This window comes from Mus musculus, chromosome 8 (assembly GCF_000001635.26).
Source record: "Mus musculus strain C57BL/6J chromosome 8, GRCm38.p6 C57BL/6J".
Taxonomy (NCBI): domain Eukaryota; kingdom Metazoa; phylum Chordata; class Mammalia; order Rodentia; family Muridae; genus Mus; species Mus musculus.
The window spans coordinates 122,638,391-122,664,062 of NC_000074.6; the positions used below are offsets into that span (position 1 = coordinate 122,638,391).

General features: G+C 54.3%; 1 protein-coding gene across 14 annotated transcripts in view; it reads right to left on the reverse strand.

Moving 5' to 3' along the window:
- Cbfa2t3 (CBFA2/RUNX1 translocation partner 3) overlaps positions 1-25,672 on the reverse strand; it is a 74,197-nt gene that overhangs the window by 13,255 nt on the left and 35,270 nt on the right. For 8 of the 14 annotated variants that reach the window (NM_009824.2, NM_001109873.1, XM_011248291.3 and 5 more), the window contains exons 2-6: positions 11,940-12,086; positions 9,311-9,388; positions 4,902-5,143; positions 4,574-4,663; positions 467-648 (exon numbers count right to left, since the gene is read on the reverse strand). In NM_009824.2, coding sequence (NP_033954.2) covers positions 467-648; positions 4,574-4,663; positions 4,902-5,143; positions 9,311-9,388; positions 11,940-12,086 — 739 coding nt within the window. Of the gene's footprint in view, positions 1-466; positions 649-4,573; positions 4,664-4,901; positions 5,144-8,021; positions 9,022-9,310; positions 9,389-11,939; positions 12,087-25,672 lie in introns of those variants that run through there. The other 6 variants (NM_177289.1, XM_017312544.2, XM_011248293.3 and 3 more) reach the window with 2 other exon arrangements.

Consider the following 25,672-nt stretch of genomic DNA (forward strand, 5'->3'; position numbering starts at 1 on the left):
CCTGGTGAAGAATGGACAGAGGGAGACACCCAGGGTCCCATGGCCAGGTGTGGTCCCCACTGCGATATAGTAGTAGGACCAGTATCTCTATGGCCTGTCAAGGGGTCCAGACCAGTCCAGCTACCATAGATAGGCCTTAGGTTCCAGGTCACTCAGGGTTTACAGACAGCACGGAGAAAAGTGAACTCTGGTGGACAGTCCCCTCCCTGAGCTGCTGTCCTCCAGGGATCCCAGAGGCCCCTGGGGTCCATAGCTAAATGAGCTGCATATGCTTGTAGAACCCAGTGTGGCCCACACGCCAGCCTGTCCCTGCAGCACACAGCGGGGTTAGCAGCGCTCGATCAGCCCGCTACAGACAACAGACCGGGCCAGCTGTCTGGCAGAGCTGCAGTAGGGGCAGATGGGCGGGCAGGAAGAGGCCACCATGGGTCACCTCCCGTCCTGTGGGTTTGTGAGAGGCTGGCACCTGTCAGGTGTTCTCCTTTTGCCGTTCTCGTTGACTTCCAGCAGGAGCTCAGACGAGTCGACAGGGGAGGTGGCGCTGGCGTCCAGCAGCAGCTGTTCGTGCTGGGCCAGGTACTGGGCAGGTGTCTGTTTGGCCAGGCGGGCACAGTGCAGGAGCTCACGCTGCAGCAGTGGAAGATTAGCCTGCGGGCAGGCAGGACAGGGGTTTTAGGCACGGCTGACTGACAGCTGGGGTGCAAACCCACGTAGCCTGTTCGTAGCAGACAGCCCAGAACTGCTTGCGTGTGACTCAGGGCTGCTCTGGGTCCCTTAGGTCCCTTTTGCCTTCCAACAGCACAGTGGGAAGTGACAGGCCTGAGATCTGCTGGACACACAGCGATGTAGGGACTTCACCTCCTAGAGTGCTGTCTGCAGCCAATACTCCCTACCTGTACCCCGTTTATGCAGGTTCCATAGCATTGTTGTCATGGAGAAAGAAAGCAAGGTTAAGAGGGGGCAGGCAACCTAATATACACGTGTGCATAAGAGGGGGAGGGAGGGGGAGGGAGAGGAGTGGGATAGGGATGTCAATAAGGTGCTGTGCTGCTACAGGGTCTTTGCTCTAGCCCCCTCTTCCCCCGCCATGCACTGGCCAGAAGCCCCACAGACCCAGCTCCTCTCCCCACTATCTCTCACTTTCCAGTCTCAGCCCTAAACAAAGCTCACAGCTGGAACCTGGGACATCGGCACATAAGGAATATGACCTCCGTGAACCCGCGCCTCAGCCATGACATCACTTCTAGATTCTGCAATCTGCAGATGAAGCCACTGGAGCTCATGGACTCCATGTCTGTGAGCTTCTCCCCAGTGCTGGGCAAAGGTCTCCAGGCATGCACTGCTGGTGGTCAGCCTTTTCAGAACTGCTGCGGGTAGAGTAGCAGGCTGGCCTTCAGCATGCTGGACAGGGGCCCAGTGGCAGGCTCTTGGGAGAGCCAGCAGTTCTAAGTATTTGTAAATAAACACAATCTAAAACTTTCCCATGCGTTTCAAAGCTGCCAGGGCAGCCTTCTCCAGCCTCCGCCTCCTCAGCCTCCGTTGGCGCATCCACCCGGCCCATCAGGCAGCCGGTACTTTTTTTTGTTGAGCGGTATGGTTGCCAGGCCTGTTTTTCTGTTTGGATAGCTGAACAGGGGCCAGCCCACCATCTGCCGACCACGTCAGAAGCATGGGCTGGGATGAGGTCCTGGGAGGTCTCAGTGGTCCAGAGTCTCCTCCCTCACCAGTCCCCCACCCTCTCCTTGGCCAGCATGGTGGGGTGGGGGTTGGGCATGAGCACCATCTGGTTGCTGTTCGGGTGGGGGAACATCTGGGGTCCTGGCCAGCTGGGGCCAGCTGGGAGCTAGAGCCTCGGGTGGGGTGGCTTCTGTAAAGCTCCACTGTCCAGCTACATGGAGGTGGATGTGGGGCAGAGTGGAGGGGACCTAGGATCAGGTAGCCCTGCCATACAGTCCAGATACATGGCAGCCCTTGGCTGGGGATCCAGGACCACTTCTCTTCCAGAAAGAACAAGTCCCCACTCTTTTTCAGAAGTCCCAGGCATTATTCAGAGGACACACCCAAGCTGGTCACAGGGTGGTCTGGGCCCCAACTTCACTTGGCGTGGAGATTTTGATGCCCAGAAAAAAAAAAAATCTAAACCATCTTTGTCCTGGATGGGACTCTGGTAAAAGACACAGCATACATCTAGAACCACCAAGGTGACAGCAGAGTCCTGAGTTTTTGTGACACTTCCCTTTGCTTTACAGAGTCTCTCCACCACAAGCTGCTGAATGAGATTGGGTGCGCTTCACCCTGGCTGGGCTACCGAGGAGTCGTGTGGTCTTGGGATGATCATACAAGCCCTCTTGACCCATCAGCAGACCAGAGCTCTGGTGTGATAGACTCCAGTGAGCCCCATGTGAATTAACCTAGCGTTGCCTATCACCTGTGTGGCTGACAGCTTTATCTTGCTTAGGAAAGGACCCTAGAGGGCCCTGCCATTGGAGCCAGGCTCTGCGCAGCCACACCCTGCCCAGCCGTCTCCAGGGGCAGCCATGGGAAGCACTGTAGAGGCTAGGATGTCCATAACTATTCAGGAAGGTGCTGTGGTAACTCTCTGCCCTGCCAAGAGGGGACCCCACCCTGTGAGGGCAGGGGAGGCACCTGGAGCTGCCTGAGCCCTTCCTCTGGCTTGTCTGTCTGTTTCAAGACCTTTGAGGCTGGGCCCCGCTGTACCGGCAAAGTAACCATGCCTCTTTGACAGGACAGAGTGGGCTCTGGTTGGTTGGTGTCTTGGCAACAAGGTCAGAGGTACTGGCTGGGATCTTGTATTTTTAGGTTTGACCTTTGGCCCTTCCACCCCAGGAGCTCCATATCATGGAGGCAGACATACCACCCAGTGTTCCTAACAACGAGCCGCAGAGGTCCTGGGTGAGCTATGACACAGGCTGGTCCCCAAAAAGCCAATGTGGGCATAGAGAAATGAAACGGAGGAGGTCCCTTGAGGAGGCAGTGCCCAGCAAGGTGTCCCACCTAGTTAGGTGATCCTGCACTTGGTTAGGTAGGAAGGGGACTGTGGGTAAGGACCACAGGAAATGAAAGCTGAGATATTCCAGGCACAGACGGGGCGGCTAATGCTACGGAGCATCTGTTGCAAACATCGGCTCTGACAAAGTAAGCAGGCGTATGGCATCCCAAAGACAGGCGGCGGCAGAGTCGGCAGTGTGCGGAGGGTGAGGAGAACGGGGCCTCCAACGCACACCAAAATGACTGCCAGGTGGGCCTACGCGCTGGCACCCGCAGCTTCTCTGTTGTCACTAGCTCCAGTGTGAGCCTAGCAAGGTGTGGGTGGGAGGGAGGGAGGAGGAGAGTGGATATGGGTGTCATGTGGGGTCCCCCTGTCAGCTGCCAAGAGGGGGTGCGGCTGGTGGGGCATGTACTGTGAATGTTGTGGGGACTCTGAACTGTACAGACCCGAGCTTGAACCTGGCCTTGGATCTCTACCAGCTGGGACAGTGAAGGCTTCAGTTTTCCTGCCTATTAACTTGACAGCATCAGGGCTGTTTCTCCCTCTCATGGGTCAACAGGGCATCTGTGCAGAGAGCCTTATAATCCATTCTTGGTCTACATTGGGCAGTTTAAAAACTCACTGAGGTAGCTGCTCTGTGAGAATGGAGGACTCCAGCCTCAGGGGCTGAGTACAGAGGAGAGGAGCCAGCCCAGTGACTAGGTAGCTCCGTGGGGGCTCGCATCTCAGCACTCATCCTTTATACGGCCTGACCTTGAACTTTGACTGAAGCAGAGCACAGGTATGCAGGACCAAATGAGCCAGGGCTCTGGTGTAAGTGGAGGTGGGTGCCCTCAGGGGTGAGCGAGCTAGCATCTCCCTGAGAGGTCTGAGCGGAAAGTAATCACGTGGGCAAACACATTTGGAAGCACGCCACCCTCTCTCCTCTCAGAGTGGAGAGCTGCAGTGAGTCACAACCCCAACGTGAGGATCTGGCTCACAAGCTTCTCAGTAAGCCTGGTAGTGCACACTTGCAACCCCAATTGCTGGAGGCCGAGGCAGGAGGACAGAGTTCAAGGCCAGCCCTGGGGAACTTAGTGAGACCCAGCCTCAAGATTTAAAAAGGGCGAGAGCCACAGCTCAGCAGCAGGACACCTGCCTAGCGGGGACGAGACTATGTTCAGCCCTCAGTGCTTTCAAAAACCAAACCAAACCGAAAGAGCCCACAGAACCCAAACCAACCAAAACACCATGCAACCCTCATAAACAAACATGGCTCCTCATCCCGAGGGTGTGGGCTGGGCTGAGGAACCTGCCTTGCTCAGAGGCTCTGGTTGCTCTGCCAAAGGGACCTAGTACGGCATCACCGTCGTTTGTGAGGCCCCAGTCTGCATTTGGCACAGCATCTTCTGTCACCCTGCGGTCCAGGCACACACCTGCCTGTCCATCACCTGTTCTTCATCCTCTGCACACCCATTTCCCACACTGGATTCCAGCCATTACAAAGCAGCTTTGTATACACTTCTTTCCCAGGGCCTTTGTGTACACCATCCCTGTTGCCTGGAAGGTGCTGCTTTCGCTTACCTTCAGAAAAGGGATAACAAACGGCCTCAGTGGAAAGTTGGTGGCTTCCTGGAGCTTGGCATGAAACTCTTCGATCGTCAGAGTTGAGTTCTGCAGAGAGACCGACCGCCCCATCTAAAGGTTCCCATGCATTACTGACCCAGATGCCCCACCCACACCTTGGGGAGGAGGGGGAGGAGGAGGAGGAGGAGGGGGAGGAGGAGGAGGAGGAGGTTCCAGATCTGGCTTGAGGGCTGGGCAGAGCACGATGGGGTTGTGGCCATCGCAATGGAGCTTGCGGCAGAAGCTGTCATGGGGAACAGGGGCGCCTGATAGCCCATAGACTCACCACCAGGCCCAGCACCAGTGTGCGCACGCGCTCCCCGATCTCAGGTGAGATGTCACTGCCAAACTGCTGTAGGGTGGTGAGGAAACGCTTAAGCTTGCTGAGCTGCCGTGCCCCGCACGCCGGGGGCAGGTGCTGTGTGGAGAGCGAGGCCGTGGATGAGGTGGCTGGGCCGTTGCTGAAGCCATTGGGTGTAGATGGGGCACCGTGGATGGCCGTGGGTGAGTGGCTGCTGCCGTTCATCACTGTGGGAGAGCGGTGAGTGAGTGTGAGGGCAAGGGGTAACAATTGCATTTGATGGTTATAAGTACACATGATGGCAATGTCAGTGACCCATATGACAGTGACAATGATGGTGGCCGGCGTACTACGCAGCTGCCGCTCTGTCCCTGCAACCGTTCTGTGCTCATGGGCGCTATACTCTTTTTACAGATATGCAAACTGGTACTGGGGAGGTGGCTCCCTTCAACTCAAGTACCCCAGTCAGGAGGGTGGTAGGGCTCACACACTATAAGTGGCTGCAGAGACAGACATTTGGAGCTGGCTGACGCTGTCCCTGGGGGCTACCCTGAGCCTGACCTTCACGCCAGCCGAGATTCTAGATCCCCCCCCCACACACACACACAGCAGATGCCCAGTTCAAACTCCCAGACTGGCTCAGGTTTCCACTATGAGCAAGCGTGTCTTCACCTGTGGTATGCGAAATGAGAAGTCACTCTCATCACCCCAAGACAAGGCTAGCGACTCTGCCCCTGCTCCAACAGCCTCAAGCAATACCTTCTACCCAATCTCTTTCCCAACTCCAAGCGATGTGCCCAGAGCCTTTACAACTCTGAAGACCCCAAGTCTCTCTAACCCTGAGCAACACCATTGCCAGCATGTAGATCCAATGCATGAGCAGATGGGACTTAAAATCAGGCAGAGACTGAGACCCTCCCGGGAGGAGCTGGTTGGGTTCTTCAGGGGACTGTGACACAGGAGGCTGTGTCCAGGGGCTAGTTCATGCTGAGGACGATCAAGTGACCAAAGAGACAGCTGATAAGCATGCTACAGGGTCACTGCTGCCAGTCACTGAACCCTGGCTGACTGGATAGCCCTGTCATTGGCTCAGCGTCCCAGAGCCAAGGCCAGGGGCTGCCACCGAGTCCTTGCCTCTCAGCCCCGAGTGAGTGACAAAAGGTTAAAAGTTGTGGCAGTGGGCCCCAGCTATGATTAGCAGGGTCTGCAGACAGGTCAGAGATGGTAGGTTACCAATGCTACCTCTGGCATATAGGCATGTTCATACACCTCTGGCTCACTCCACTGTGGCTTTGTCTGTGTCCTATGTCCCTGACCTTAAGGATACAGCACTGTCTTCTGCCTTGGCAGAGAATGCAGAAGCCAGATTCTCTTGTCTGGGCTGAGAAATGTAGCTCTGGGGTGCCCATAAGGTCACAATCCTCAAAGCTCCAGCTGTCCCATGCCACCTGTGCTGAGGCTAGCCTGGTGGGGCTAGAAGTACCAAGGGAGAAAGAGAGCCCTCTTTTACCCTCAGGATCCCTCCAGGCTTGCCTGGGTTCCCTGCTTGTCACAGGCAATGGGCTCCTCAGCAAGTCACTCCAGACTGTGCATCTTGATTCAAGCACTGGGAGGTGGCCTAAGGGCTGGGCACGGAAAGGTGAGGTAGGGCTAGACCTGCATCCCTCCTTCCTGGCCCTCAGATCTCCTCAGATGCTACGGCTCTTGCAGGATCCTGTTCTACCTCTGCTCGCACTACAGGATGGGGGAGCCTAACCCGACTCTGTCAGTCTTGTGGTTTCAGGCTCTCCCATGGGTCCCATATAGCCTTCTCTTGCTAACTAGTGCAGTGACTGGCACCATCTTGTCCAGGTGCTGCCTGAGGCTCTAGCCCAGATAAACCGCCTTGGGGCCAGGGCGCCTCACAAACATGTTCTCGATCCATATAACAGACTGGGGTAAGCAGCTCATGGGTACAGCCAGCTGGTGGCCCCCAACTGTCTGACCCCAGGGCGGACCCCCACCTTCCACACCAGTTAAGACAAGAGATGCTCTGGCATGGTGTGGGTGTGGCTGCTGGTATAATCCCCTCAGAGAACACCTTTTCTCCCCATTCTATCCTCACCTCCAGTCTGACAGTCACCTGTTACAAGAGCTATGCTCTCACAGGTCCTCAGACACCCTCATATCATAAACCCTTGAAGGGTTTGGGGAGTGGCACCTGTCCAGACAGACATTGTAGGTCAGACCCGGGCCTGGCGTTGGTTTCTCTATCTGCCAGTGGTCCCAAGCCATTCTGAAGTCCTGAGGTGGGCTTCAGGATCAAAGCATATCAAAGTCTATCCTGATTCCCAGCCCCATGGCTTATGGAGCCTGTGCATGCCACCAGCTTACCTGGAAGCTGGCCCTCAGGAGGTCACAACCCTGACGAACTCTACATGTTGGGGGTTATGTGAGGCACCCCCTTGACAGCTGCTTCTGAGGAACACAAGTTTCAAAACATGTGGGGAGAGACATGCAGGCTCACAGGCTACCTGGTGTTTTTAAGCTGTCACCAGGCATGGCAACCCTCTGCGTATGGTTCTAAGAAGCTCCTCTCTCCTGGGGTATACATGGAAGCCTTCCCATTTGTCTCCCCCAAAGGATCTCAAGAGCCTCTTCCAGGGCTTAGGATACAGTCAGTTCCAGAATGATGGTATGCTAGTAGAAGCAGGCAGGCATAAGCGCTGTATGTGGGAGCACCCCTCTTGCTCTGCAGCGGTCAGTGATGGCAGCACACAGCATCCTAACAGCTCTGGGCTCCTAGCCTCTCTAAGACCAGGTCCAGAGGACACTACTCGGTGGACTTCCTTCTTAATGGTGAGCTCTGACAGCCGACACACACGCCCCAGTCAACCCCAATGACAGTCACTTGCTGTCACCTCAGCCAGGCCAGGAGATGGCTTGTTGCCATGGAGACCTCACTAATAGCCATGGTCTTGTGTCTTAAGACCAAGGGTTCTATCACCAGGACTATGGGACTTCTAGTAGTTTCTAAGACATGCCGATGGATACATGGTCTAGTCCACACCACCCACCAGACCCAGCCTGGCCTGGTCCTGTCCTCCCTGTGGCCCGCTTACCAACCTTGCTCTGAGCGCCTGGGTCCCCCCGTGGCCTGCTCGCCTCACTGCCTGTCTTCCCTCCCGCGGCTGCCGGGCAGTCTCAGCAGCTAAAGAGACGCCAAAAATAGCCCCCGGCACAAGTGTTTTCATTACCACGACAGGTGTGTTACTAAGTTAGACTGCACACGTGTCCTCGGCTGATGTTTGGGGGCACACGCTAGCACCCCCATAACTCCCCCAGCCTTGACGCTTGGATGGGAGTTAGCCTGGGGCTCTTCCACCCTTTCTCCCCGACAAGGGGAACACCATTATCACCACAGCAAGAGCCGGTCAACAGTTGATGACCAGTCAGGCTGTGTGCCAGGCTCTAGTGTGTGGCTAAGCAAGGCACGGAACAATGGCAGCAAGAGGGACAACAGAGAACACGGGCTGCACATGTGAGTGCTTCCTCATTCTTAAGAGCCCAGAAGTTATATGGCAGCCACACATGCCTGGGATATGCAGCTAACTGGCCCAGTCAAGGCTGCTTCTGCTGACGGACAAGTATTCTGAATGTCACCTCATGCTTTGATACAATCATCCACCAGTGACCGATACCCACAGGGCACGTGGTGTGGCTCAGACACGACAGCAGCAGCTTTGTCAGCGAGGTGCACGAATCGCCCTCAGCGCTCCATACTGTGGTAACATCGCCTTACAGGTGGGGAAACTGAGGCAAGGGTAACCATCCCTGCCCATCGTTAGCTACCCTGCCAATAGTAGGAGCTAGGGTCTCTTTTAACAGTGGAGTGTGGCTTGTCATTGACATATGTCCCACTGTCCCCTCACAGCCCTGGCATCTGCTCCAGTCAGCCCATCTGGATGTTGAGGATGCAGCTCAGTCGGCGCTCACATGCAAAGGCACCAGGTCCGGCGCAAAGACTGAGGGTCTCAGTCTCGCCCTAGGCCCCTGGACCTCTCTTGTCTTTAAGGAGGCTAGAGATCTGACAATAGGAGTGTAGAGGCCTTGAGAAGGACCCAGGTAGCCTCCTTGAAGACCACGGCTCACTCTTTCTTTCTTTCTTTCTTTCTTTCTTTCTTTCTTTCTTTCTTTCTTTCTTTCTAAGATTTAGTTATTTAATATGTGTAAGTACACTGTAGCTGTCTTCAGATACACCAGAAGAGGGCATCAGATCTTATTATGGGTGGTTGTGAGCCACCATGTGGTTGCTGGGATTTGAACTCAGGACCTTTGAAAGAGCAGTCAGTGCTCTTAACTGCTGAGCCATCTCTCCAGCCCCCGAAGCCCACGGTTCTTGTTATTTTACTTACAGAGACAGACCATGGACCACTTTAAGCAGCCGTGGAAACGGCCATGGGGAAGAGACGTCGCAGGTCCATCCTCGCCATCTGTAAGCAAAATAAGAAGAACAGGCTGTCAGGAGGGCGCCGCAGCGGCTGTCCTCTCTGCAGTGGCAGTCCTAAAGACCACACTGTTGCCACTGGGGGCTGGCCCACTCCTCTGGGCCTCAGTTTTCTCCTCTGTAAAATGGGTTGCACTGGGTATCTGTCAGCAGGACATTTCACTCTTAAAAGCTGTCTTTCCAGAGAGTGCTCGGTTACCCCCTCGGCACTGTCATCGAGGGACCTGAGGGTCCAGGCTGTGTGTTTTCCGTGACGGAGATTCAGGTCTGATACGTGAGGTGGGGTTGTCAGTGGACACACACAGGAGCTCTAGGAGTAGTGAGCCCCCTGTCTCAGAAACTCTCAAGGAAGGGCAGATGGGAGCTCAACCTACCTACAGGCTCCCTGCCTGAGAGGAGTTTAGGCTGGGTCAGCGCTCCTTGTATTGTCCATATTCAGCCTCCTGCCTGTCTCCCCAGCCACAGACCAATCTGTGCCCAGGGTGGTCACTGGGCCAGGAAAACCACAGCCCTTAAGTAGGTTCAAGGTCAGTGTCTCCATTTGGCTTGGAACACTGGGCAGCAATCTGTAGCCGACTGCAGAGGCTTTTCCAGGGCTGCCACCAGCCAGGTGCGGAGGGGAGCGTGTGTGTGGTTAGCCACGCGGATTAGGAACGAACCTGAGGTGACCTCAGGAGGCTTATGCTCCAACCAACTAGCCCCGGTGATCTGAAGCCCCCTCAGACTGGAAGTGCCCGTTTAAGAGACAAACGAAAGCCTTGTGCTCTACAGACAGAGCTGCGACCCCCAGAGTGGGACCGAGAGGCAGGAGGCACACAAGCCCTCCCCATGAACCACACATGCTCTGACCACCCTCACATCTGTTCACAGTCCTCATGAAAGCAAAGCCTTGAAGGCCCCAGCTGACCCCATCCTTACTCCTAACCAGGAACATCTGGTGTCCAGGCGAGCTTTTGGGACAAGAGCTGGTCCACAGGGAAAAGCAGGCTGGGGGCAGGGGGGGGTGCACCCTTAGAGTAGGTGACAGCTCATAGTCCAAGATCAGCCTGTTGGCTGCTCTGTTCTTCTTTCCTGTTTGGGGCCTCCAAACATCTGGAGGACCCTTGTTTCAGGAAGTGTGTCATGGCCTCATGGGTGGGAGAGGGGCATAGCAGCCCCCACGCACGATCTTGTTTCTAGGTTAACACTTCTAGGTCACATCGGCACGGTCCCACAGAGTTCCCTTTCATCCACTGGATGAGTTCTGAGGCTGCCCAGCAGCCAGAGTCTACCTGTAGCTCAGCCCAGAGGGGAGGATGCTTAGGGAGGAGGGAGAGTGACTATGTCAGCCGAATCACTGAGGGAGGAACAATGTGAGAATAGACACAAGGATCTTTGGCCTGGAGGAGCATGGCCAGCAGGCAGACCCAGGACCCTGGCAGGGTCATCTGTCCTCTGAGAGCATCAGGCTGCTAAGGGCAGAGTCCCAGCTACAAGAGGCAGGGCTAGGAATCCTCACTCCAGGTTCACTAATTGTTGAACCCTCAGTTAACTGTAGGAAATGGGAGTTAGCACCTCGCAGGAGACTGGAAGGTGCATGTGGAGACAACCGGCTGTGTGCTGGTCGTGTTCTCAGAGGGCTCTGGTTCAACGTGACTATACCTGGAAGCAGATGGTATTACCCCCAAAGCAGGAGTCTGGCAATCTGCCAACAGGGGCATGGCTAGCCTGGGACATGGCTAGCCTGGGGTTGAGCTGATTGTTTCTCATCTCAGACTTTCTCTAGACAGCAAGGCTTTATTGAGAACTTTAACTTTGAAGGGCAGAGCCAGTGCTCCACGTTCAGGGATGCAGAGGTCAGAGGAAACATGCATGCCCTGGAAACCAGGTGAGTGACACCCGGCTGAGTTACTGAGACCCCTCCCACGGAGAGCGATCTTGCTTCAGTGTGAGATCTGGGGAAGGGTCCCCTCAGGTACGTGTCTTCAAACGTTGCAGCGGAGGTGGCTCATGGCTTCTCTCTGACAGAACACTTGGGATATACTCTTAAGCCTCTGTCTTGGGGGAAGGGCATGGGACGCTGTACCCTTTAATGGCCCAACCCTGGGAGTTTCCCACCTGCTCAGCCTAAGTTACAATTTTTCAAAGGAAAGAGGTGGCTATGGAAGAGAGAGGACACTCCTGCTTGAGGCTCCCTGGAATCCCCACAGTGGCCTCTGCTGTGGGCTGCTGAGCTGAGCCTAAGTCCCCGGGGCCTTCTAACACCCGTGCTTGTAAGCTGGTGCTAATGGCTGGTAACTTACTTCACTCTCACAATGGCTGTAAGATAGGAACCACGGCAGGGCCCCACTCTGTGCATGAAGAAGCCAGGCTAGAGCGCTGAAGTAGCTAGCTTACCCACAGTGAGGTAGCAAGGAGGAGGGTCTGGGATCTGAGCCTAAGACTAGGCTGCAAATGGGCCACAGGGTCACGTTATGTTAAATCCGAGTACAGAATTTCAAATGGCTCCATCTATTCTACACAAGGTATGGGCAGGGGTCGTGGGCAGGGAGACTCACGTGTGTGAGGTGTGAAGGAGGGTGGTCGTGTGGCTCCCTGGGATGAGGTGGGAGGTGGGGGCGGCATGCTGGGGGGTGTGGACCGGGGCTGCGTCTTCACTTCAGCCGGGGAGTCTGGCATTGCTGCAGCCTTCTCCTTCCTGTGAGCTAAAGAAAGAGAGAAAGAGAAAGAGAGAGAGACAGATTAGGCAGCTGAGGGCAGACAGAGCAGGCTGGCCGGCACCTGGGCGGGGGCCTGAGCTTCCACTGGCGAGGTGGGCTCCTGATGCCAACCCTCCTGTGGGAGCCTCAGGTGTTCTCACAGGTGGCTGGCATCTAAGCACAGGTGTTCTCACAGGTGGCATCTAAGCTCAGGTGTTCTCACAGGTGGCTGGCATCTAAGCACAGGTGAAGCAAAGAGCCAAGCCCGTCGGGGCTGAGGTCTGTGCGGGAGCTCAGGACACCCATTACCAAGCATGTCCGAGTGACCCAGCTCTTATCAAGGGACTCAGCTCAGGGGCAGCAGAGTAGGAAAAGAGTAAGATGGTGATGGCGGCCAGGGTAAACTGAGGATCAGGTGGACCCTGGACATCCAAGGGCTTCCTCAAAGGACCACAAAGCAAGGGTTTAACACAAGTCCCAAGGGCAGGCCTTGCTTGGGGCATTCTTTGCAGAGCATGGTGAGCCCCGGGGCCTCAGGCAGGATGGGTGAAAAAACCCGTGTGAGCTGTTTCTTTGTCACACGGCCCAGCTATCCAGGGCTAGCAAGGGTGGGCTTCTGCCTGCTATGAGCAGAAAGCAGACCTTTCTGTCCCAATTACTGCTCGCCGCCCATGCTCACACCCATTGGGTCATCTATGGGCAGGGGGTTGCGGAGACAGAGTCACAGAGTCTCTTGGCCATCCTCATTGAAACTGTGGGTACCACTCCTCAGCCTTTCCCATCCTGCATCCCATTCCAGGATCCCATTATTAGCATTCACATGTAAGTCTAGGTCACCCAGGCCTCTGTGGCTGGTGATCAGTAAGTGACATCTACCAGGCGGCAGGCCAGAAACAGTAAAGCCCTCACCAGCACCCCCCCTCCACCCCTCCGCCCCGTTCTGCAGAGGGGAGAGAAGCTTTAGAGACACTTTAAGCCCAGTGGTCCGTGGTGGCTTGTGTATGGGTCGGTGATGGGAGAGGCAAGAAGCCCCCATCTTGCTGGGCCCACGAGGAGGGGCGGGATGGGAGCAGATGGCACACAGCAGCCACCCAGGCTGCGGCACCTGCTGTCCCCCAGCTGTGGCTTTGGCCCCCCTCCTGCCGGCGCTCAGCCCCTCCCCTCCCCTCCCTCAACTGTCCAAAGGCTGATGGCTGGGCACACGTGTGGCTGCAGCTGTGGGGACCTATCAACACCATGCCTGGCTGTAGGGCTGAGGGCCAGTCTCCGGTGACAACAACCAAAGAAGGCAACTGGGACTGGCTGCTTCAGCATAGAGCGCTCCGTCCTCACCAGCCCTTCACCTGTCCAGTCTGCCCTTGGGCCCTCGGGCAGATGGGGTTGCCCGGGAGGGTATTGCCAGGGCCAAATGTCTCAAGTACCAGGCTGGCTCTGGTCTCAGGCCCAGGACATTGGGGTCACTCTGTGTCTCTGAAGCCTTTCACAGAGGGGAAGTGGCTTCACCTGAGCTTCAAGTACCAAACAAAGTAGAACCAATTGAGTAAAGGCACAGGGACAGCTGGGCCGGCAATGGGCAATGGGCACTGGGCACTGGCTGTCACCTCTCTGAATATTTGCTCAGTATCATACTGATAGGCCCACTGGTGCCATGGGCCAGGGTACCATGATGCAGTGGCCGCCACTTGCATGCCCATGATGTTAAAGGCGCCAGCAGCAGAAACTTCATTTTCTTTCTCGTTTCTGGGACATGAATCATGGAGACCAGGGATCATCCCTCTGCCTCAGAGCCTCAAGCGTTCATTGCATGCAGACTCTGTTCCCAGCACTTCATCGATTCCATTTGGCCTCACAGAAGTCCCGTGGCCCTGATTCCACTCAAAGCCCATTTCAAAGAGAGAGTCGGCTACACCGTAGTGTCATGATCTACTCCAAATCACATAGCACACATGGACACCGGATGGTAAGCCTGTGAGTGTGGGGACTTAGAGGCACCTGGTCTCCGGCTTCGGACCTGCCAGCAGCCTCCCAGATGTGGGGGTTGCTGCCTCTCTCTGCCTTTATACTTCCTTACCTCCCCTTCAGCAGCCTAAGGGTGCCCACCTCCCAGGATGCCCTGGAAATCCTGTTTCCTTTTCCAGCTTATCCCTCCTGGCAGTTCCTCTGGACTGTCACCACACTACGGTCACCTTACTCCCTGGTCAACCCATCTGCAAGGTTTGCAGCCACCAAAAGGTGATGATGACTCAGGGTAGGGATCGATGTGACAGCCCCATGAGGAAGTAGTTCTCAGGAGTCCCTGGCCAGGACCCTGGGGGGGGGGGTGAGGGTAGAGGGAGTCTGGAGGCCGGTGTTCCAAGGTCAGGTGGGAGGGGCTGGCTGCTGAGAGAGAAAGGCTGTCTCCTGGGGCCTTACCGCTAAAGTATGTACACCATGCATTTCCCTGAGGGTGTGTGTGTGTATGAAAAGAGGTGGAGGATGTCCTTCACAGGTCCTGTACCACACACAGCAATTTTATTTAGAGATTTGCTGTGTAGCCAAAGATGGCCCTGAACTTCTGATACTTATGCGGCGTCCGCTTCCGAAAGCTGGGATTACATGTGTGAGCCGCCACGCCCAGTGTCTGGGTCCTGGGGTTTAAACCCAGGGTTTTGTGCATGCTACAGAAGCTACCAAAGCTACCCACTGCGCCGCGTCTCCAGACTCGCTGTTAACTTTCATGAATGTTTCTCTTCACACTGTAGTGGCTGGGCAGGCATCACGGGGTTCCACAGACTCAGAAAGTCAAAGGCAGGTATGAGGCCAGTAGACCTGTCCTTCCCTGGCTCTGTCTTCCCCCAAGGCCCTCTAGGCACATACCATACGAGCCTGAGAAGGAGCCATCCAGGGGAGCTGGCCAGGCGATCTGGACACCCACTGAGAGGCAGTCCTCGCTTCCCAGCCAGCCTGCATATGCTGGTGGGAGGGTGGGTATGCCCAGAGCAGTCCTGGAGAGGTCCCGGACCACTGTGAAATCTGGGCAGCTGGAAGCTGTGTCTTTTCCTCTTGTTCCACCAAGGTCAAACCCCTGGCCTCGGTCACACTTCTGCTGGAATCTCCACCCTTCATAGCCTCCTTGAGGCACTGTTACAGCTCCATCTCACAAAGGGGAAACTGAAGCCCAGGAAGTGATTTCTGCAAAGCCACTCAGCTGAGCAGTACAGAGCTGGGTCTCATCCATCAGTCCCAAGCCACACTGTCCTTTCTGTCCCTACACACCCAGGCCTGAGTCCCCAGGTTCTGAGTTGTGTTTGCAGGTAGCTGGACAGAGAGATTCTGTTGCCTGTTTAATTTGACTTTTCTTGTGAGGTGAGCAAAATAAAAACCTCAGGGGTCCTGGGGGCAGCCCTGCTGACCATGTGTCCCAGGGGAGGCTGTCAGGGCTCCTCTAGGAGTTCCCCACAGCTCACAGCTTGTGGGTGGGGCAGCCAGGATGGGTACTGTGCACTAGCTCTTAGCCAAACTGTTGCTGTAAATTTTTTAATACAGGTAACTGGTGTGGTGTAGTCACAGTGAGAACCATGTTGAAGAAACCCAGAGATGCCTAGGGAGCCATTTCTATCTATGCCCGTGCCCCTAGGCCAACCTTCACACAAGCAGAAAGCATTTGGGTTGTGTGGTCAGCCAACCTAGAGTGGTTTCTGGGGACCATATGACACCGGCTTGTTAGTGCTCAACTTAGAAGAGTACTGCACTTCTTGGGCAGTGGCGGGTAGGGGATGCTGTGGGAGGAGCCCCAAGTCCAGCTCCTTCAGCCCAAGGGAATGAGGTAAGGATCCCACGGCATCACACAGCCTAACAGATAGCTCTCTTCTCTGTGGTGAAGGATGTCTGCTTCACGAGGGCCTCATTTGATATTCCCAACAGCCCGCATCCCTACAACCCTGCTCCACCGTACAAATGGGGAAACCAAGGCACAGAGTGGTCCAGTGAAACCCAGATGAGAAGCCTGGTAATATAACTGGATTTGGGTAGATTGCCCCTGCTGCTCTCAGGGGCCCTACAGCCCGATGACCCCAGGCAGCTTCCGAGGTCTCTAAAGCAAGTTCAGCCTTTCATGTTATTTATTTATTTTTTAGAGCTGATGGTATCTTGCCTCCAATCCTCCCTAGAAAGGGGACTTGGGGATTCCCTGAGGGATGTGAACGAGTAGAGAACCGGCAGGCGGTGGCACCAATACACCATGATATGGTGCCTCAAGTTGACATAGCCTAGGATGATCTCCGGGAAGACAGAGGCTGAGAAGGGCCTGGCTCCTCCCTCAGCTTACCTCAGTCTCTGCTACTTCCATGTTCCCACCCTCCAGAAAATTCCCAGGCCCCATAGCTGCTTGTGGGCCCAGGGGAGCTCTTGTGTTGTCCATGCTGAGCATCCACAGAGGAAGCAGCCCTCTAAAGCCAGGCGGGGCCTGTGGGAAAGAACACGGAATGTGCCGGAACAGGCCACTCCATCCATCACTGTCCCCATCGGCTGTGGTTCCCAGCCTGCCCTCCCAGCTGGGAACTGGCCGAGGTCCAGCATGGAGCTGACCGTCTTTCTGGCTGGGTCTCTTCAGACCTTTTGTGTCCCTAGCAAATTCAGATCCTGGCTTGACTGACCCCTGCCGTGACCTAGGTCACTGTGTACATCAACAGGATTCAGAGGCAGGTGTGAGCCCAAAGTCAGGGCTGAGATTCTGGCCCTGACCTCAGTGCTCTGTCACCTCCTGCTGTCCCCACCATAAACTCATGAGGTTGGCAGGTAAGGAAACTGAGGCACAGCCAGGTAGGAAGCTGGGACTCCACCCCAAGAAGTCAGATGTGAGGTTTCTTCTCGTGGAGTCTTGGACTGTGGAGACTGGTCAGGGCTGCTGAAAGGACCAGACTGGCTTTCCCCTTCTGGGCTGACCATGAGCAGGCAGGGTCTTAAAGGCACATGATGGTATTAAGGCACCCAGATCTAGGCATCTTCTCTGCAAGTGCAGCCAACCCCTCATATACTGGGGGTGGGGCATGGGGGGGGATCCAGAGTCCCATAGCACAAAGTCATCAATCAGAGGAAAAGGCCAAAGCACACTTGGAGGTGATGGGTCCCACACTGTGACCTGGGTGGGCGGTTTGTTTCTACATCTGTGATTTCAGGAGCCCCAGTGAAAAACCAAAGGTATAGGGCATGCCTTTGGAGGAAAGAGACTGTGTGCTAGCAAGGGCTATTTTCTCGTTCAGTCATGAAACTACAGGGATCTAGGGCTCTGGGTGAGTTGGCCCTGGAGATCAACTATAGAACCTAAGTTTGATCCCCAGCACCCATGTAGGGAACTGGGTACAGAGGCATGTTCTTGTAACTGCAGCACTGAGTGGGGAGTGGGAGGGAAGGTTCCTGGGGCTGGCTGGCTGGCCAGTCTACTCAGCAAGTTTCAAGTCAACGAGAGACCTTGTCTCAAGTGTGAAAAGGGGGTGGTGGAAGGTACCTGAAGTAGGACGCAAAAGGCTGTGTTTTGGCTTCCACAACATGTGCACTCAAACTCCCTCCCTGCATCTCCCACACACACACAGGAAGGGGAGAGGGAGAGGGAGAGGGAAAGGGAGAGAGAGAGTGTCAGAGACAGAGATGAGAGACATTATGTCATTCTGTAAGAAATGTGAGATAATCAGAGACCCCGAGAGGCTGAGATCACCCCACGGCAACTCCGTAGACTACCCCGATACTCAGGGTCACTTGAGGTCACTGCAGGGCCACACAGTGTGTAAGGAGTACGGAGCCCTTATCTCTGGATTCCAGTCTCTACGTTTGCCTGGGCAGTGGTCCAAGGCTATGCCACCAAGGCCAAGGTAAACCCACATGATTGGATTTCCTCAACTCAGCAGGGTCAGCTAACCTCCTAGGACACATTTCCAAGCCTGCCACTTAAGGCTGACTGTCTCCTCTCTGCTCACTGTCCAGTCTCACTCTCCTGCCTCAGATTCTCTGGCCCCAGAGCCTTTGCACTGGCTAGTGTCCTTCTGTGGAAATGCTACCTCCTCCAGACTTCCACTCTCTATCTTCTCTCCCTTCATATCTTTGTCATGACTGTGTTTTTGTTTTGTTTTGTTTTGTTTTAATGAATATGTTCCCCAGAGGCTCCTGGTAGTTGGGCAACGGCATTCCCATGGGAAAGATGGGAAAACCGAGAGGCGGGGAGTCCCATGGCTGTCAGAAACCACAGATTGTAAGGCTGTTTGGAATATTTCAGCATTTTGAGCCCCTCGCGTAGACTACTGGAGTATTTATGTCTCTGACCGTATCTACACCCATTTCCACACACACACATCCATCATTCATCTAGCTAGCGACCTATCCATCATCCATCCATCATCCACCCATCCATCACTCATCCATCCACCTACCATTCACCCATCCATCTCTGCATCCATCCATCCATCTATCCATTCATCCATTTATCTCTCCATCCATCTCTTCATCTCTCCATCCATCCATCTATCTCTCCATCTCTTCATCTCTCCATTCATCTCTCCACCCATCCATCCATCATCCATCCATCTACTTTCCATCCACCCCTCCTACACCTACCCAGCACCCATCCATTAATCCACAAATGTGTCACTCATGCACAACCCATCTACCCACCTACCTGTCATCCATCCAGTCACTCATCCATCCAGTTAGAGATCTCCATTTAAAATGGCTTTGCAGAGCTGCAAGATGGCTCAATGAATAAAGGTGCTTGCCACCAAGCCTGACAACCTGAGATAGACTGAGCCCCAGAACCCATACGGTGCAAGTTAGTGAATCAACTCCATAAGTTGTCCTCTGACCTGCATACACGTACCCTGGAGTATGTACCCACACACATACGCCACATAAACAAATGAAATAAGAGATTACATGTCTTTTAACCCTTGAAGGCCAACAGCCTCATCTCATTGCAGGTAACCGGGTACCCTCACAAGCTAAACAGCAAGCTCAAGCACTTCTCACTCTTTACACACACAAGCAAAGTAGTGAACAGTGAGCCCAGACACGTGTGAAAGTGACATGGAGTGAAGTAACCCAGCAAAGACACACTTCAGGATGTCTCAGGACCACAGGACCATGGGATGGGGGGACATGTTGGGATAGGGACACGTTGGGAGCCCCACAACCACCTCTGGACACAGGTTGGGGACAAAAGGAGGACACTAGAGAGCTGCAGCTCCATACTGACAGAGTTGCCTATCCTTGACTGCTCAGAGCCATGAGTTACGTATCTCGGACTTGTCCCAGCAATACTGGTCCTGAGGGGTTTCTAACTGCCTCACGTTCAGATGGGCCCTTTTGAAAATAAAAGGAGTTGGTTGATAGACAGTATAGCCATTGGGGTACAAGTCCTTTGAGGCTACGGATGTAACAGGCGTTGGCCTGTCCTTCCCATCCCCCATCCTTGGCCAAGGCTTGGTCTTTGTGGGGTTGGGGCAGGGGGTGGAGGCTCCTGTCCTGGACACTGAGGCCTAGCTACATCTGGAGTCATTAGAGGGCTCATGCAAGATTGTAGCTGTTTCAACCCAGGACAAACTTCGAGAGGACACAGCTAGCTCTCTTCTGGAGCCTTCCTGTGGGATACACAGAAGGAATTTGGGCCCTGGTCTCCAGCAAAGGGCTGGGTTAGACCTGGGCTCCCAGGCCCAAGGCACAGCAAAGAGCTGAGGGCTTCCCCTGGGTGACTCCACATCTAGGAGGGGAGTCTGACCTGGGGGCTGAGCTCCATCCTGTCCTGTTCAAGGCTAGGATCAGAAGCACTCAGCTTTGATCCCGTAGGCAGGGAACTTGGGAGTGGGTGGGATGCAGGCCCTAACGAGTCCCAGGTGTCTGCTTCAGTGGCTTCCCACATCTGGTCTCCATCAGCCTCCACCGCCATGAATAAGTAATAATACAAAAATACAGGGATTAGTGTTTCCTGTTCTGTGCTCCATTGGCCAGGCAGCCCTTCTGCCCCAGTGGTGACAGGACTTTGAGTCAAGCAGGGTTGGCTCTTCTTGGCCCTGCCTTGCTCTCAGAGGTCTGACTCGGTACCATTCTCTGGTTTTAACTCTGCCTGACGCTGCAGCCATTGCCGCCACTGCTCTCCCTGCAGCCCAGCACGGGGACATCTCAAGAAGAACCCAAGAACCCCACACTCCCAGTCCATGGTGACGATGAAGGTCAAAAGGTCAAAAGGTCACCAGGGTCACAGTGGAGGGCTAGAAGGCTGGAGACCTGGTTCCTACTCTAATTGTGAAAACTAAGGGGTTGCCTCGAATAACTCTGAACTTTGGTACCCACCAGCAGAATGAGCGCACATTTTGGGGTGAGGCTAGTTGAGGCAGCAAAGGCAAGAAAGAGAGAGTCACAGATGCAGAGTCCACTGCGCTCCCTGTGATAGGAGGCTGGCTCTTCCCCAACTTTAAAGCCCTGGAGGACAAGAGGCGGGCAGGAATGAGCAGCGTGGGTTCCAGTTACACCGAGCTTCAGGTTTCTTGCCTACAAAAAAACGAGGAGAACGAACCCACCTCATTCCACAAGAGTCAGCGGGACATGCGCACTAACTCACATGCTGAGTGGCGAGGCTTTGTGTGTTCATCTGTAACCTTGCTCCTTTACAGAGTCTGAAGCAGGAGGATTGCAAGCTTTAGACCAGACCCTGTATTAGAAGCAAAAAGTGCAGCAGTGACCTGGGAGGTAGCTCAGTGGAAGAGTCCTCGCCGAGCTGAGCGTGTGCAAGATCTTGGGCACAGTCACCACTGGGACTGAAGGAAGAGAGATAGAGACGCATCTGGAACCAGCTCCTACCCCATGTGGGCGGAATGCATGGTTCTACAAGTGGGTACAACAAGTGGGTGCATGGGGATAGTGTGGGGGCCACGGAGGAGGAAGGCTGTCCTCAGCATGCCTGACGTGTTGGATAGCTTCCTCTTTGCAGAGAGCAACTGTGCTATCCTGGGCTTGGAAACGACTCCCCCATTTTACATGATAAAGCTGTGGGGTGTCAGAACTCCATTTACATATGGGGAAACTGAGGCACTATTGTATTATCTGCTCTGGACACTACACGTAACACCACAGCGATCCTCTGTGGCCTTTACACCAGCTCACTAGTGGTCCTTTGAACAGGGTCAGCCCCAGACCTGCTGTGGCCAACAAGATGCAGTGGAAGAGATGTAAGATAGTGAGGCTTGGTGTCTCACACACAGGGGTCTAGCTGGACCCAGTCACCACCAGAGTGCCTAGCACTCAACAGATCTGCAGCCCCTGCCAGGCCAACCATAGAGCAGAGGCCAGCTGTTGCACTACGTTCTGAGCAAAAGACCCACCATCTTCAGATCAGCCATGCCGGCTCCCAAGAGTCCATCATGATTGAGCCTGTGGACGGCTGACATTCCCTCAGAGGATAGGGTGGGAGGGTCATGGCCCCTCATCTGATATTCCAGTCACCTCTCCTAGCCATCTGTATGCCGTTCTGCCCTAATTGCACCTCAGGAGCTAAGATGGGTGCTAGAGTATACAGGCTGGGGGAGACTAGGGAGAGAAACTTTGATCTATGTAGCTGGGGGCAGCCCTCATCCATTCTGGGTGCAGACATCCTACTGTGGCTGCTTGGATACAGCTATGCTTCTGTTTGTAACACTCATGCATACTCTGCAAGTAAGCCTGACAGATTGAGTGGCTCATTTTCCCCAGGAGAAAATTCCCACACCACCTGCTGAGGATGGAGCTCATCTGAGGCGCCCCCTGCTGGAGACCAGTGGTAGCTCCAGAGCACTCAGTCTGGGGTGGTTTGTTACACACCAACAGCTGACAGGGACATCTGGATCAATTGGCATTGGAAACCTCTGGATCAGCATCTGTCAATCGTAATGGCACTCCCAAAGCACAATAGCTTTGTAACTCATAAGCAGAGAATGAGATTAGCCACTTGATCAGAGAGACCCAAATGGTAACCAAAAAAGTTGACCATCAAGAGCTGTGATATCGGGATGGAGAGATGGCTCAGCGGTTAAGAGCACTGACTGCTCTTCCAGAGGTCCTGAGTTCAATTCCCAGCAACCACATGGTGGCTCACAACCATCTGTAATGGGATCTGATGCCTTCTTTTGGTGTGTGTCTGAAGACAGCTACAGTGTACATATAAATAATAATAAGTAACATTAAAAAAAAAAAAGAACTGTGATATCCACACAGCCAAGATCTACAGCACAAGGAGAAAGGGACATGCAACCAAACATGATGTGGCACCATCTCAGAAACACACAGCTGAGAGAAGAAGCCAGACTCAAAAGAGCACACCCTGTGGGTGCCTGTGTATGAAGGCCTGTTTTGCAAACAGCCTAGTACAGTGTTCAAAATCAGGAAGGTACTTTTCCTGGATAGGAGGGGCCCAGGCTGGCCTTGAACTCAGAAATCCGCCTGCCTCTGCCTCCCAAGTGCTGGGATTAAAGGCGTGCGCCACTGCCGCCCGGCTGACACCGTGTATCTTAATGGCAGACAAAAACGTGGAGAAAAGTAAGTCCAAGCAAATGGGGTGGCACTCCTGCAGGACAGAGGGTGCTGTGACGCTCCCAGAGTGAGAATCTCAGCTCCGAATCTCCAGAAGAAGATGCTGAAGGCCACACCCACCTGTGAGAGCACCCAGAAGCCTGGCACGCTCCGTCCTCACAGCACCCTGGGCCAAACAGAGTTAAAAGGCAGGGGAGGATGGGGGAACACTGGGATTAAAGCCTTCCATGCTGTCCACGGGGCTGCAAATGGGATCCAGATGTCCAGGCCTGCTCACCCTGCGGCTGGCTTGCAAAGGAAACACATTCCTCTCCCAGCTGCTGGGGCTGCACAGCCAACAACTCCCAGAGAGCCGTGGGGGAGGTGCCTCGCCATCTGGGCCGCCCACTGCCAGGGGAAGCTGCCAGGCTGGGGGAAGCACAGGGAAGAAGGGCCCCTTAACTCAGCATGGGTCCTGGCATGCAAGGGGCATGGATGGGTCTGCACCCTCCCTGCCATGTCACCAAGAAGTCACCTTGCATCCTGGCACAGCTTATTAAAGACAAATGGCTCTGATGATGAGGTTGGGTTGTGGCTACCTGGGTACTTCCCACCTGCTTCATTGGCACCGACTGTCCCTGGCTAGGTTGTGACGGGGGTACTTAGGAGGGTGTCTCCCCATGATCCGAAATAGACCGGAACCAAGCCTTCAAGCAGAGGGACATGTGAAAAGCCATCAGTAAGGAAATATGTGGGGCAGGGAAGATTGCTCATGGAGTAAAGTGCTTGATGGACAAGCATGAGTGTCTGAGTTGAGACCCAGAAGTCGTGACACATGTCTCCCCTCTTGGTGTTCCTGTAGCAAGGTGGGGGTGGTGGCAAGATAATCCCAGAAGTTGTGACCAGCTAGCCTGATATGTCTTGTCAGACCAGAGACCCTCTCTCAAGCAAAGTGGAAGGTAAGGGCCACTGACACCCCAGATTGTTTTCTGACCTCCACATGTACACTGTGGCACATATACCCGAACATACACCACACAGAGTGTGTGCAGGCATCAGTGTATATATGGATTGTGTGCATGTATCTGTGTATACATGGATGTGTGTGCATGCACCTGTGTATGCATGCATGTGTGCATGCATCTGTGTATGCATGCATGTGTGCATGCATCTGTGTATACATGCATGTATATTTATGTATGAGCAGGCTTGTACCAGCTGTGGAGGATGGTGTTTACATGTCCATCTTCTCCAGTGAAGGTCATGCAAGCCAGAGAGAAGACGCAATGCCCTGGCTAGTCACAAGGTGACCTTATGTATATACAAGGTCATCTGCAAGGAGGGAGAAGCTGTTTTGACAAACACAGGTGCAGAGGGCACCTCCTCTGCCAGCCTGCTGTCCTCCACACTAAATTGAGTCCTTATTGTTATAATTCGCACCAGTCACCAGCAGTGCCAAGCCTGGCACTCTAGGTTAGGGGAGGAGCCCTGTTTGGACTGGAGGGAATGTACTCCGTTTACAGACCAGAGGTTGATTGCCAGTACCCATGTCAAGTGGCTCAGAGCAGCCCATAACTTCAGCTCGAACCAGGGTCTGGCGGTACAGGCTTGCAAGCCGTCACTTGGGACACTGGGGCCAGAGTATTGCAAGTTCAAGGCTAGCCTGGGCAACTTAGTGAGACCCTGTCTCAAAACAGCTGGAGAGACTGCTCAGTGGTTAAGAGCACTTGCTATTCTTGCTGAGTTTCCAGCACCCATATTGGTTGGTTCACAGCCACCTGTAACTCCAGCTCCAGAGGAGCCAATATTCCCTTCGGCTTCTGGGAGCACCTGCCCACATATGGCAGGAACATGTGACATACACACACGCACACCACACCACACAAACACAAATAAATATTTTAAAAAGTAAAAAGACAGGCCAGGTATGGTTGTACATGCCTCTAGTCCCAGCACTCAGAAGGCAGAGGCAGACAGATCTTTATGAGTTCACAGTCTGCTTAGTCGACATAGCGAATTTCAGGCCAGTCAGACTACATAGCAAAGGCTTGTCCCAAATAAACAAGTAGCCGAGGTTGTAGCCTAGCGGTAGAGCCCGGCATGCATAAGACTCTGATTTCAATCACCAGAACCACAAAACAGAGAAATAAAACAAAAGCCAAGAACACCAGTGCAGACTCATTAAAGGAAAACAAGACAAAACAAGGAACTGACAAACCCGAGGAACTCTGTTGCCATCACTGAGATGCGAGCCTGTTTGGCTCAGTCTCTGGTAAATAAGCCAGGCACCAACAAGTGACATCTGTCCCTGTGACAGCCCAGAGCAGGACAGGACCCAAGCCCTGAGAAGAGACCAGCCAGGACTGGGGTAGGCAGCAAAGGGTGGACAGGGCATCTCCCTTCTAGGCTTCCCTGCCTCATTTCCTCTGGTGCACGGATGTCCTGTGGGCTGCTGTGGCAGTGTAGAGTCAACCTCATGTGGTGCCAACCTGATGCCCAGTGTGGGAAGCCTAGAGCAACTCCTCAGAGTCTGGAAGGGTCAGGCCTGCAGTATTCTCTCTCCTATCCTGCCCAGGTGAGAACACCCATTCTGTTCTTCCATACCCAGGGCAGAGAAGAGGGCTGCCCTGAGAAGGCCCAGCAAGGTCCAGGCCTAGGACCTGGGTCTGAGCCCACATCAAAGAGAACCCATGATCCTCCTGCTTTTGCAGAGGAGACAACAGGCTGCCAGAAGACCTCAGGGAGGCCATGTGGGTCTAGGCCATTTGTAGGGCTTGTCAGGACACTACTGCCGAGGTCAGGGCTATAGTCCTGGGCAGTCCACGACCATGCACTCGGAAAGTCTGACATTCTTCTAAGGCCACTCAGCTACCGGCCCAGAACCCCCACAGGCTGTTTGTCCAGCGTGCTGTCCTCCAGATGACCTAAAAATTTATGGCTGTAGGGTTGGTGGGATGGCCCAGTGGATAAAAACACTCTCATGCCTTATGATCTGAGATCCAACTCTAAAACCAGGAGGAGGAGAGACTTGACTCCCACAAGACACCCTCTCACTTCTCCATTCATGATCCCCCCCAAACAAACAAACA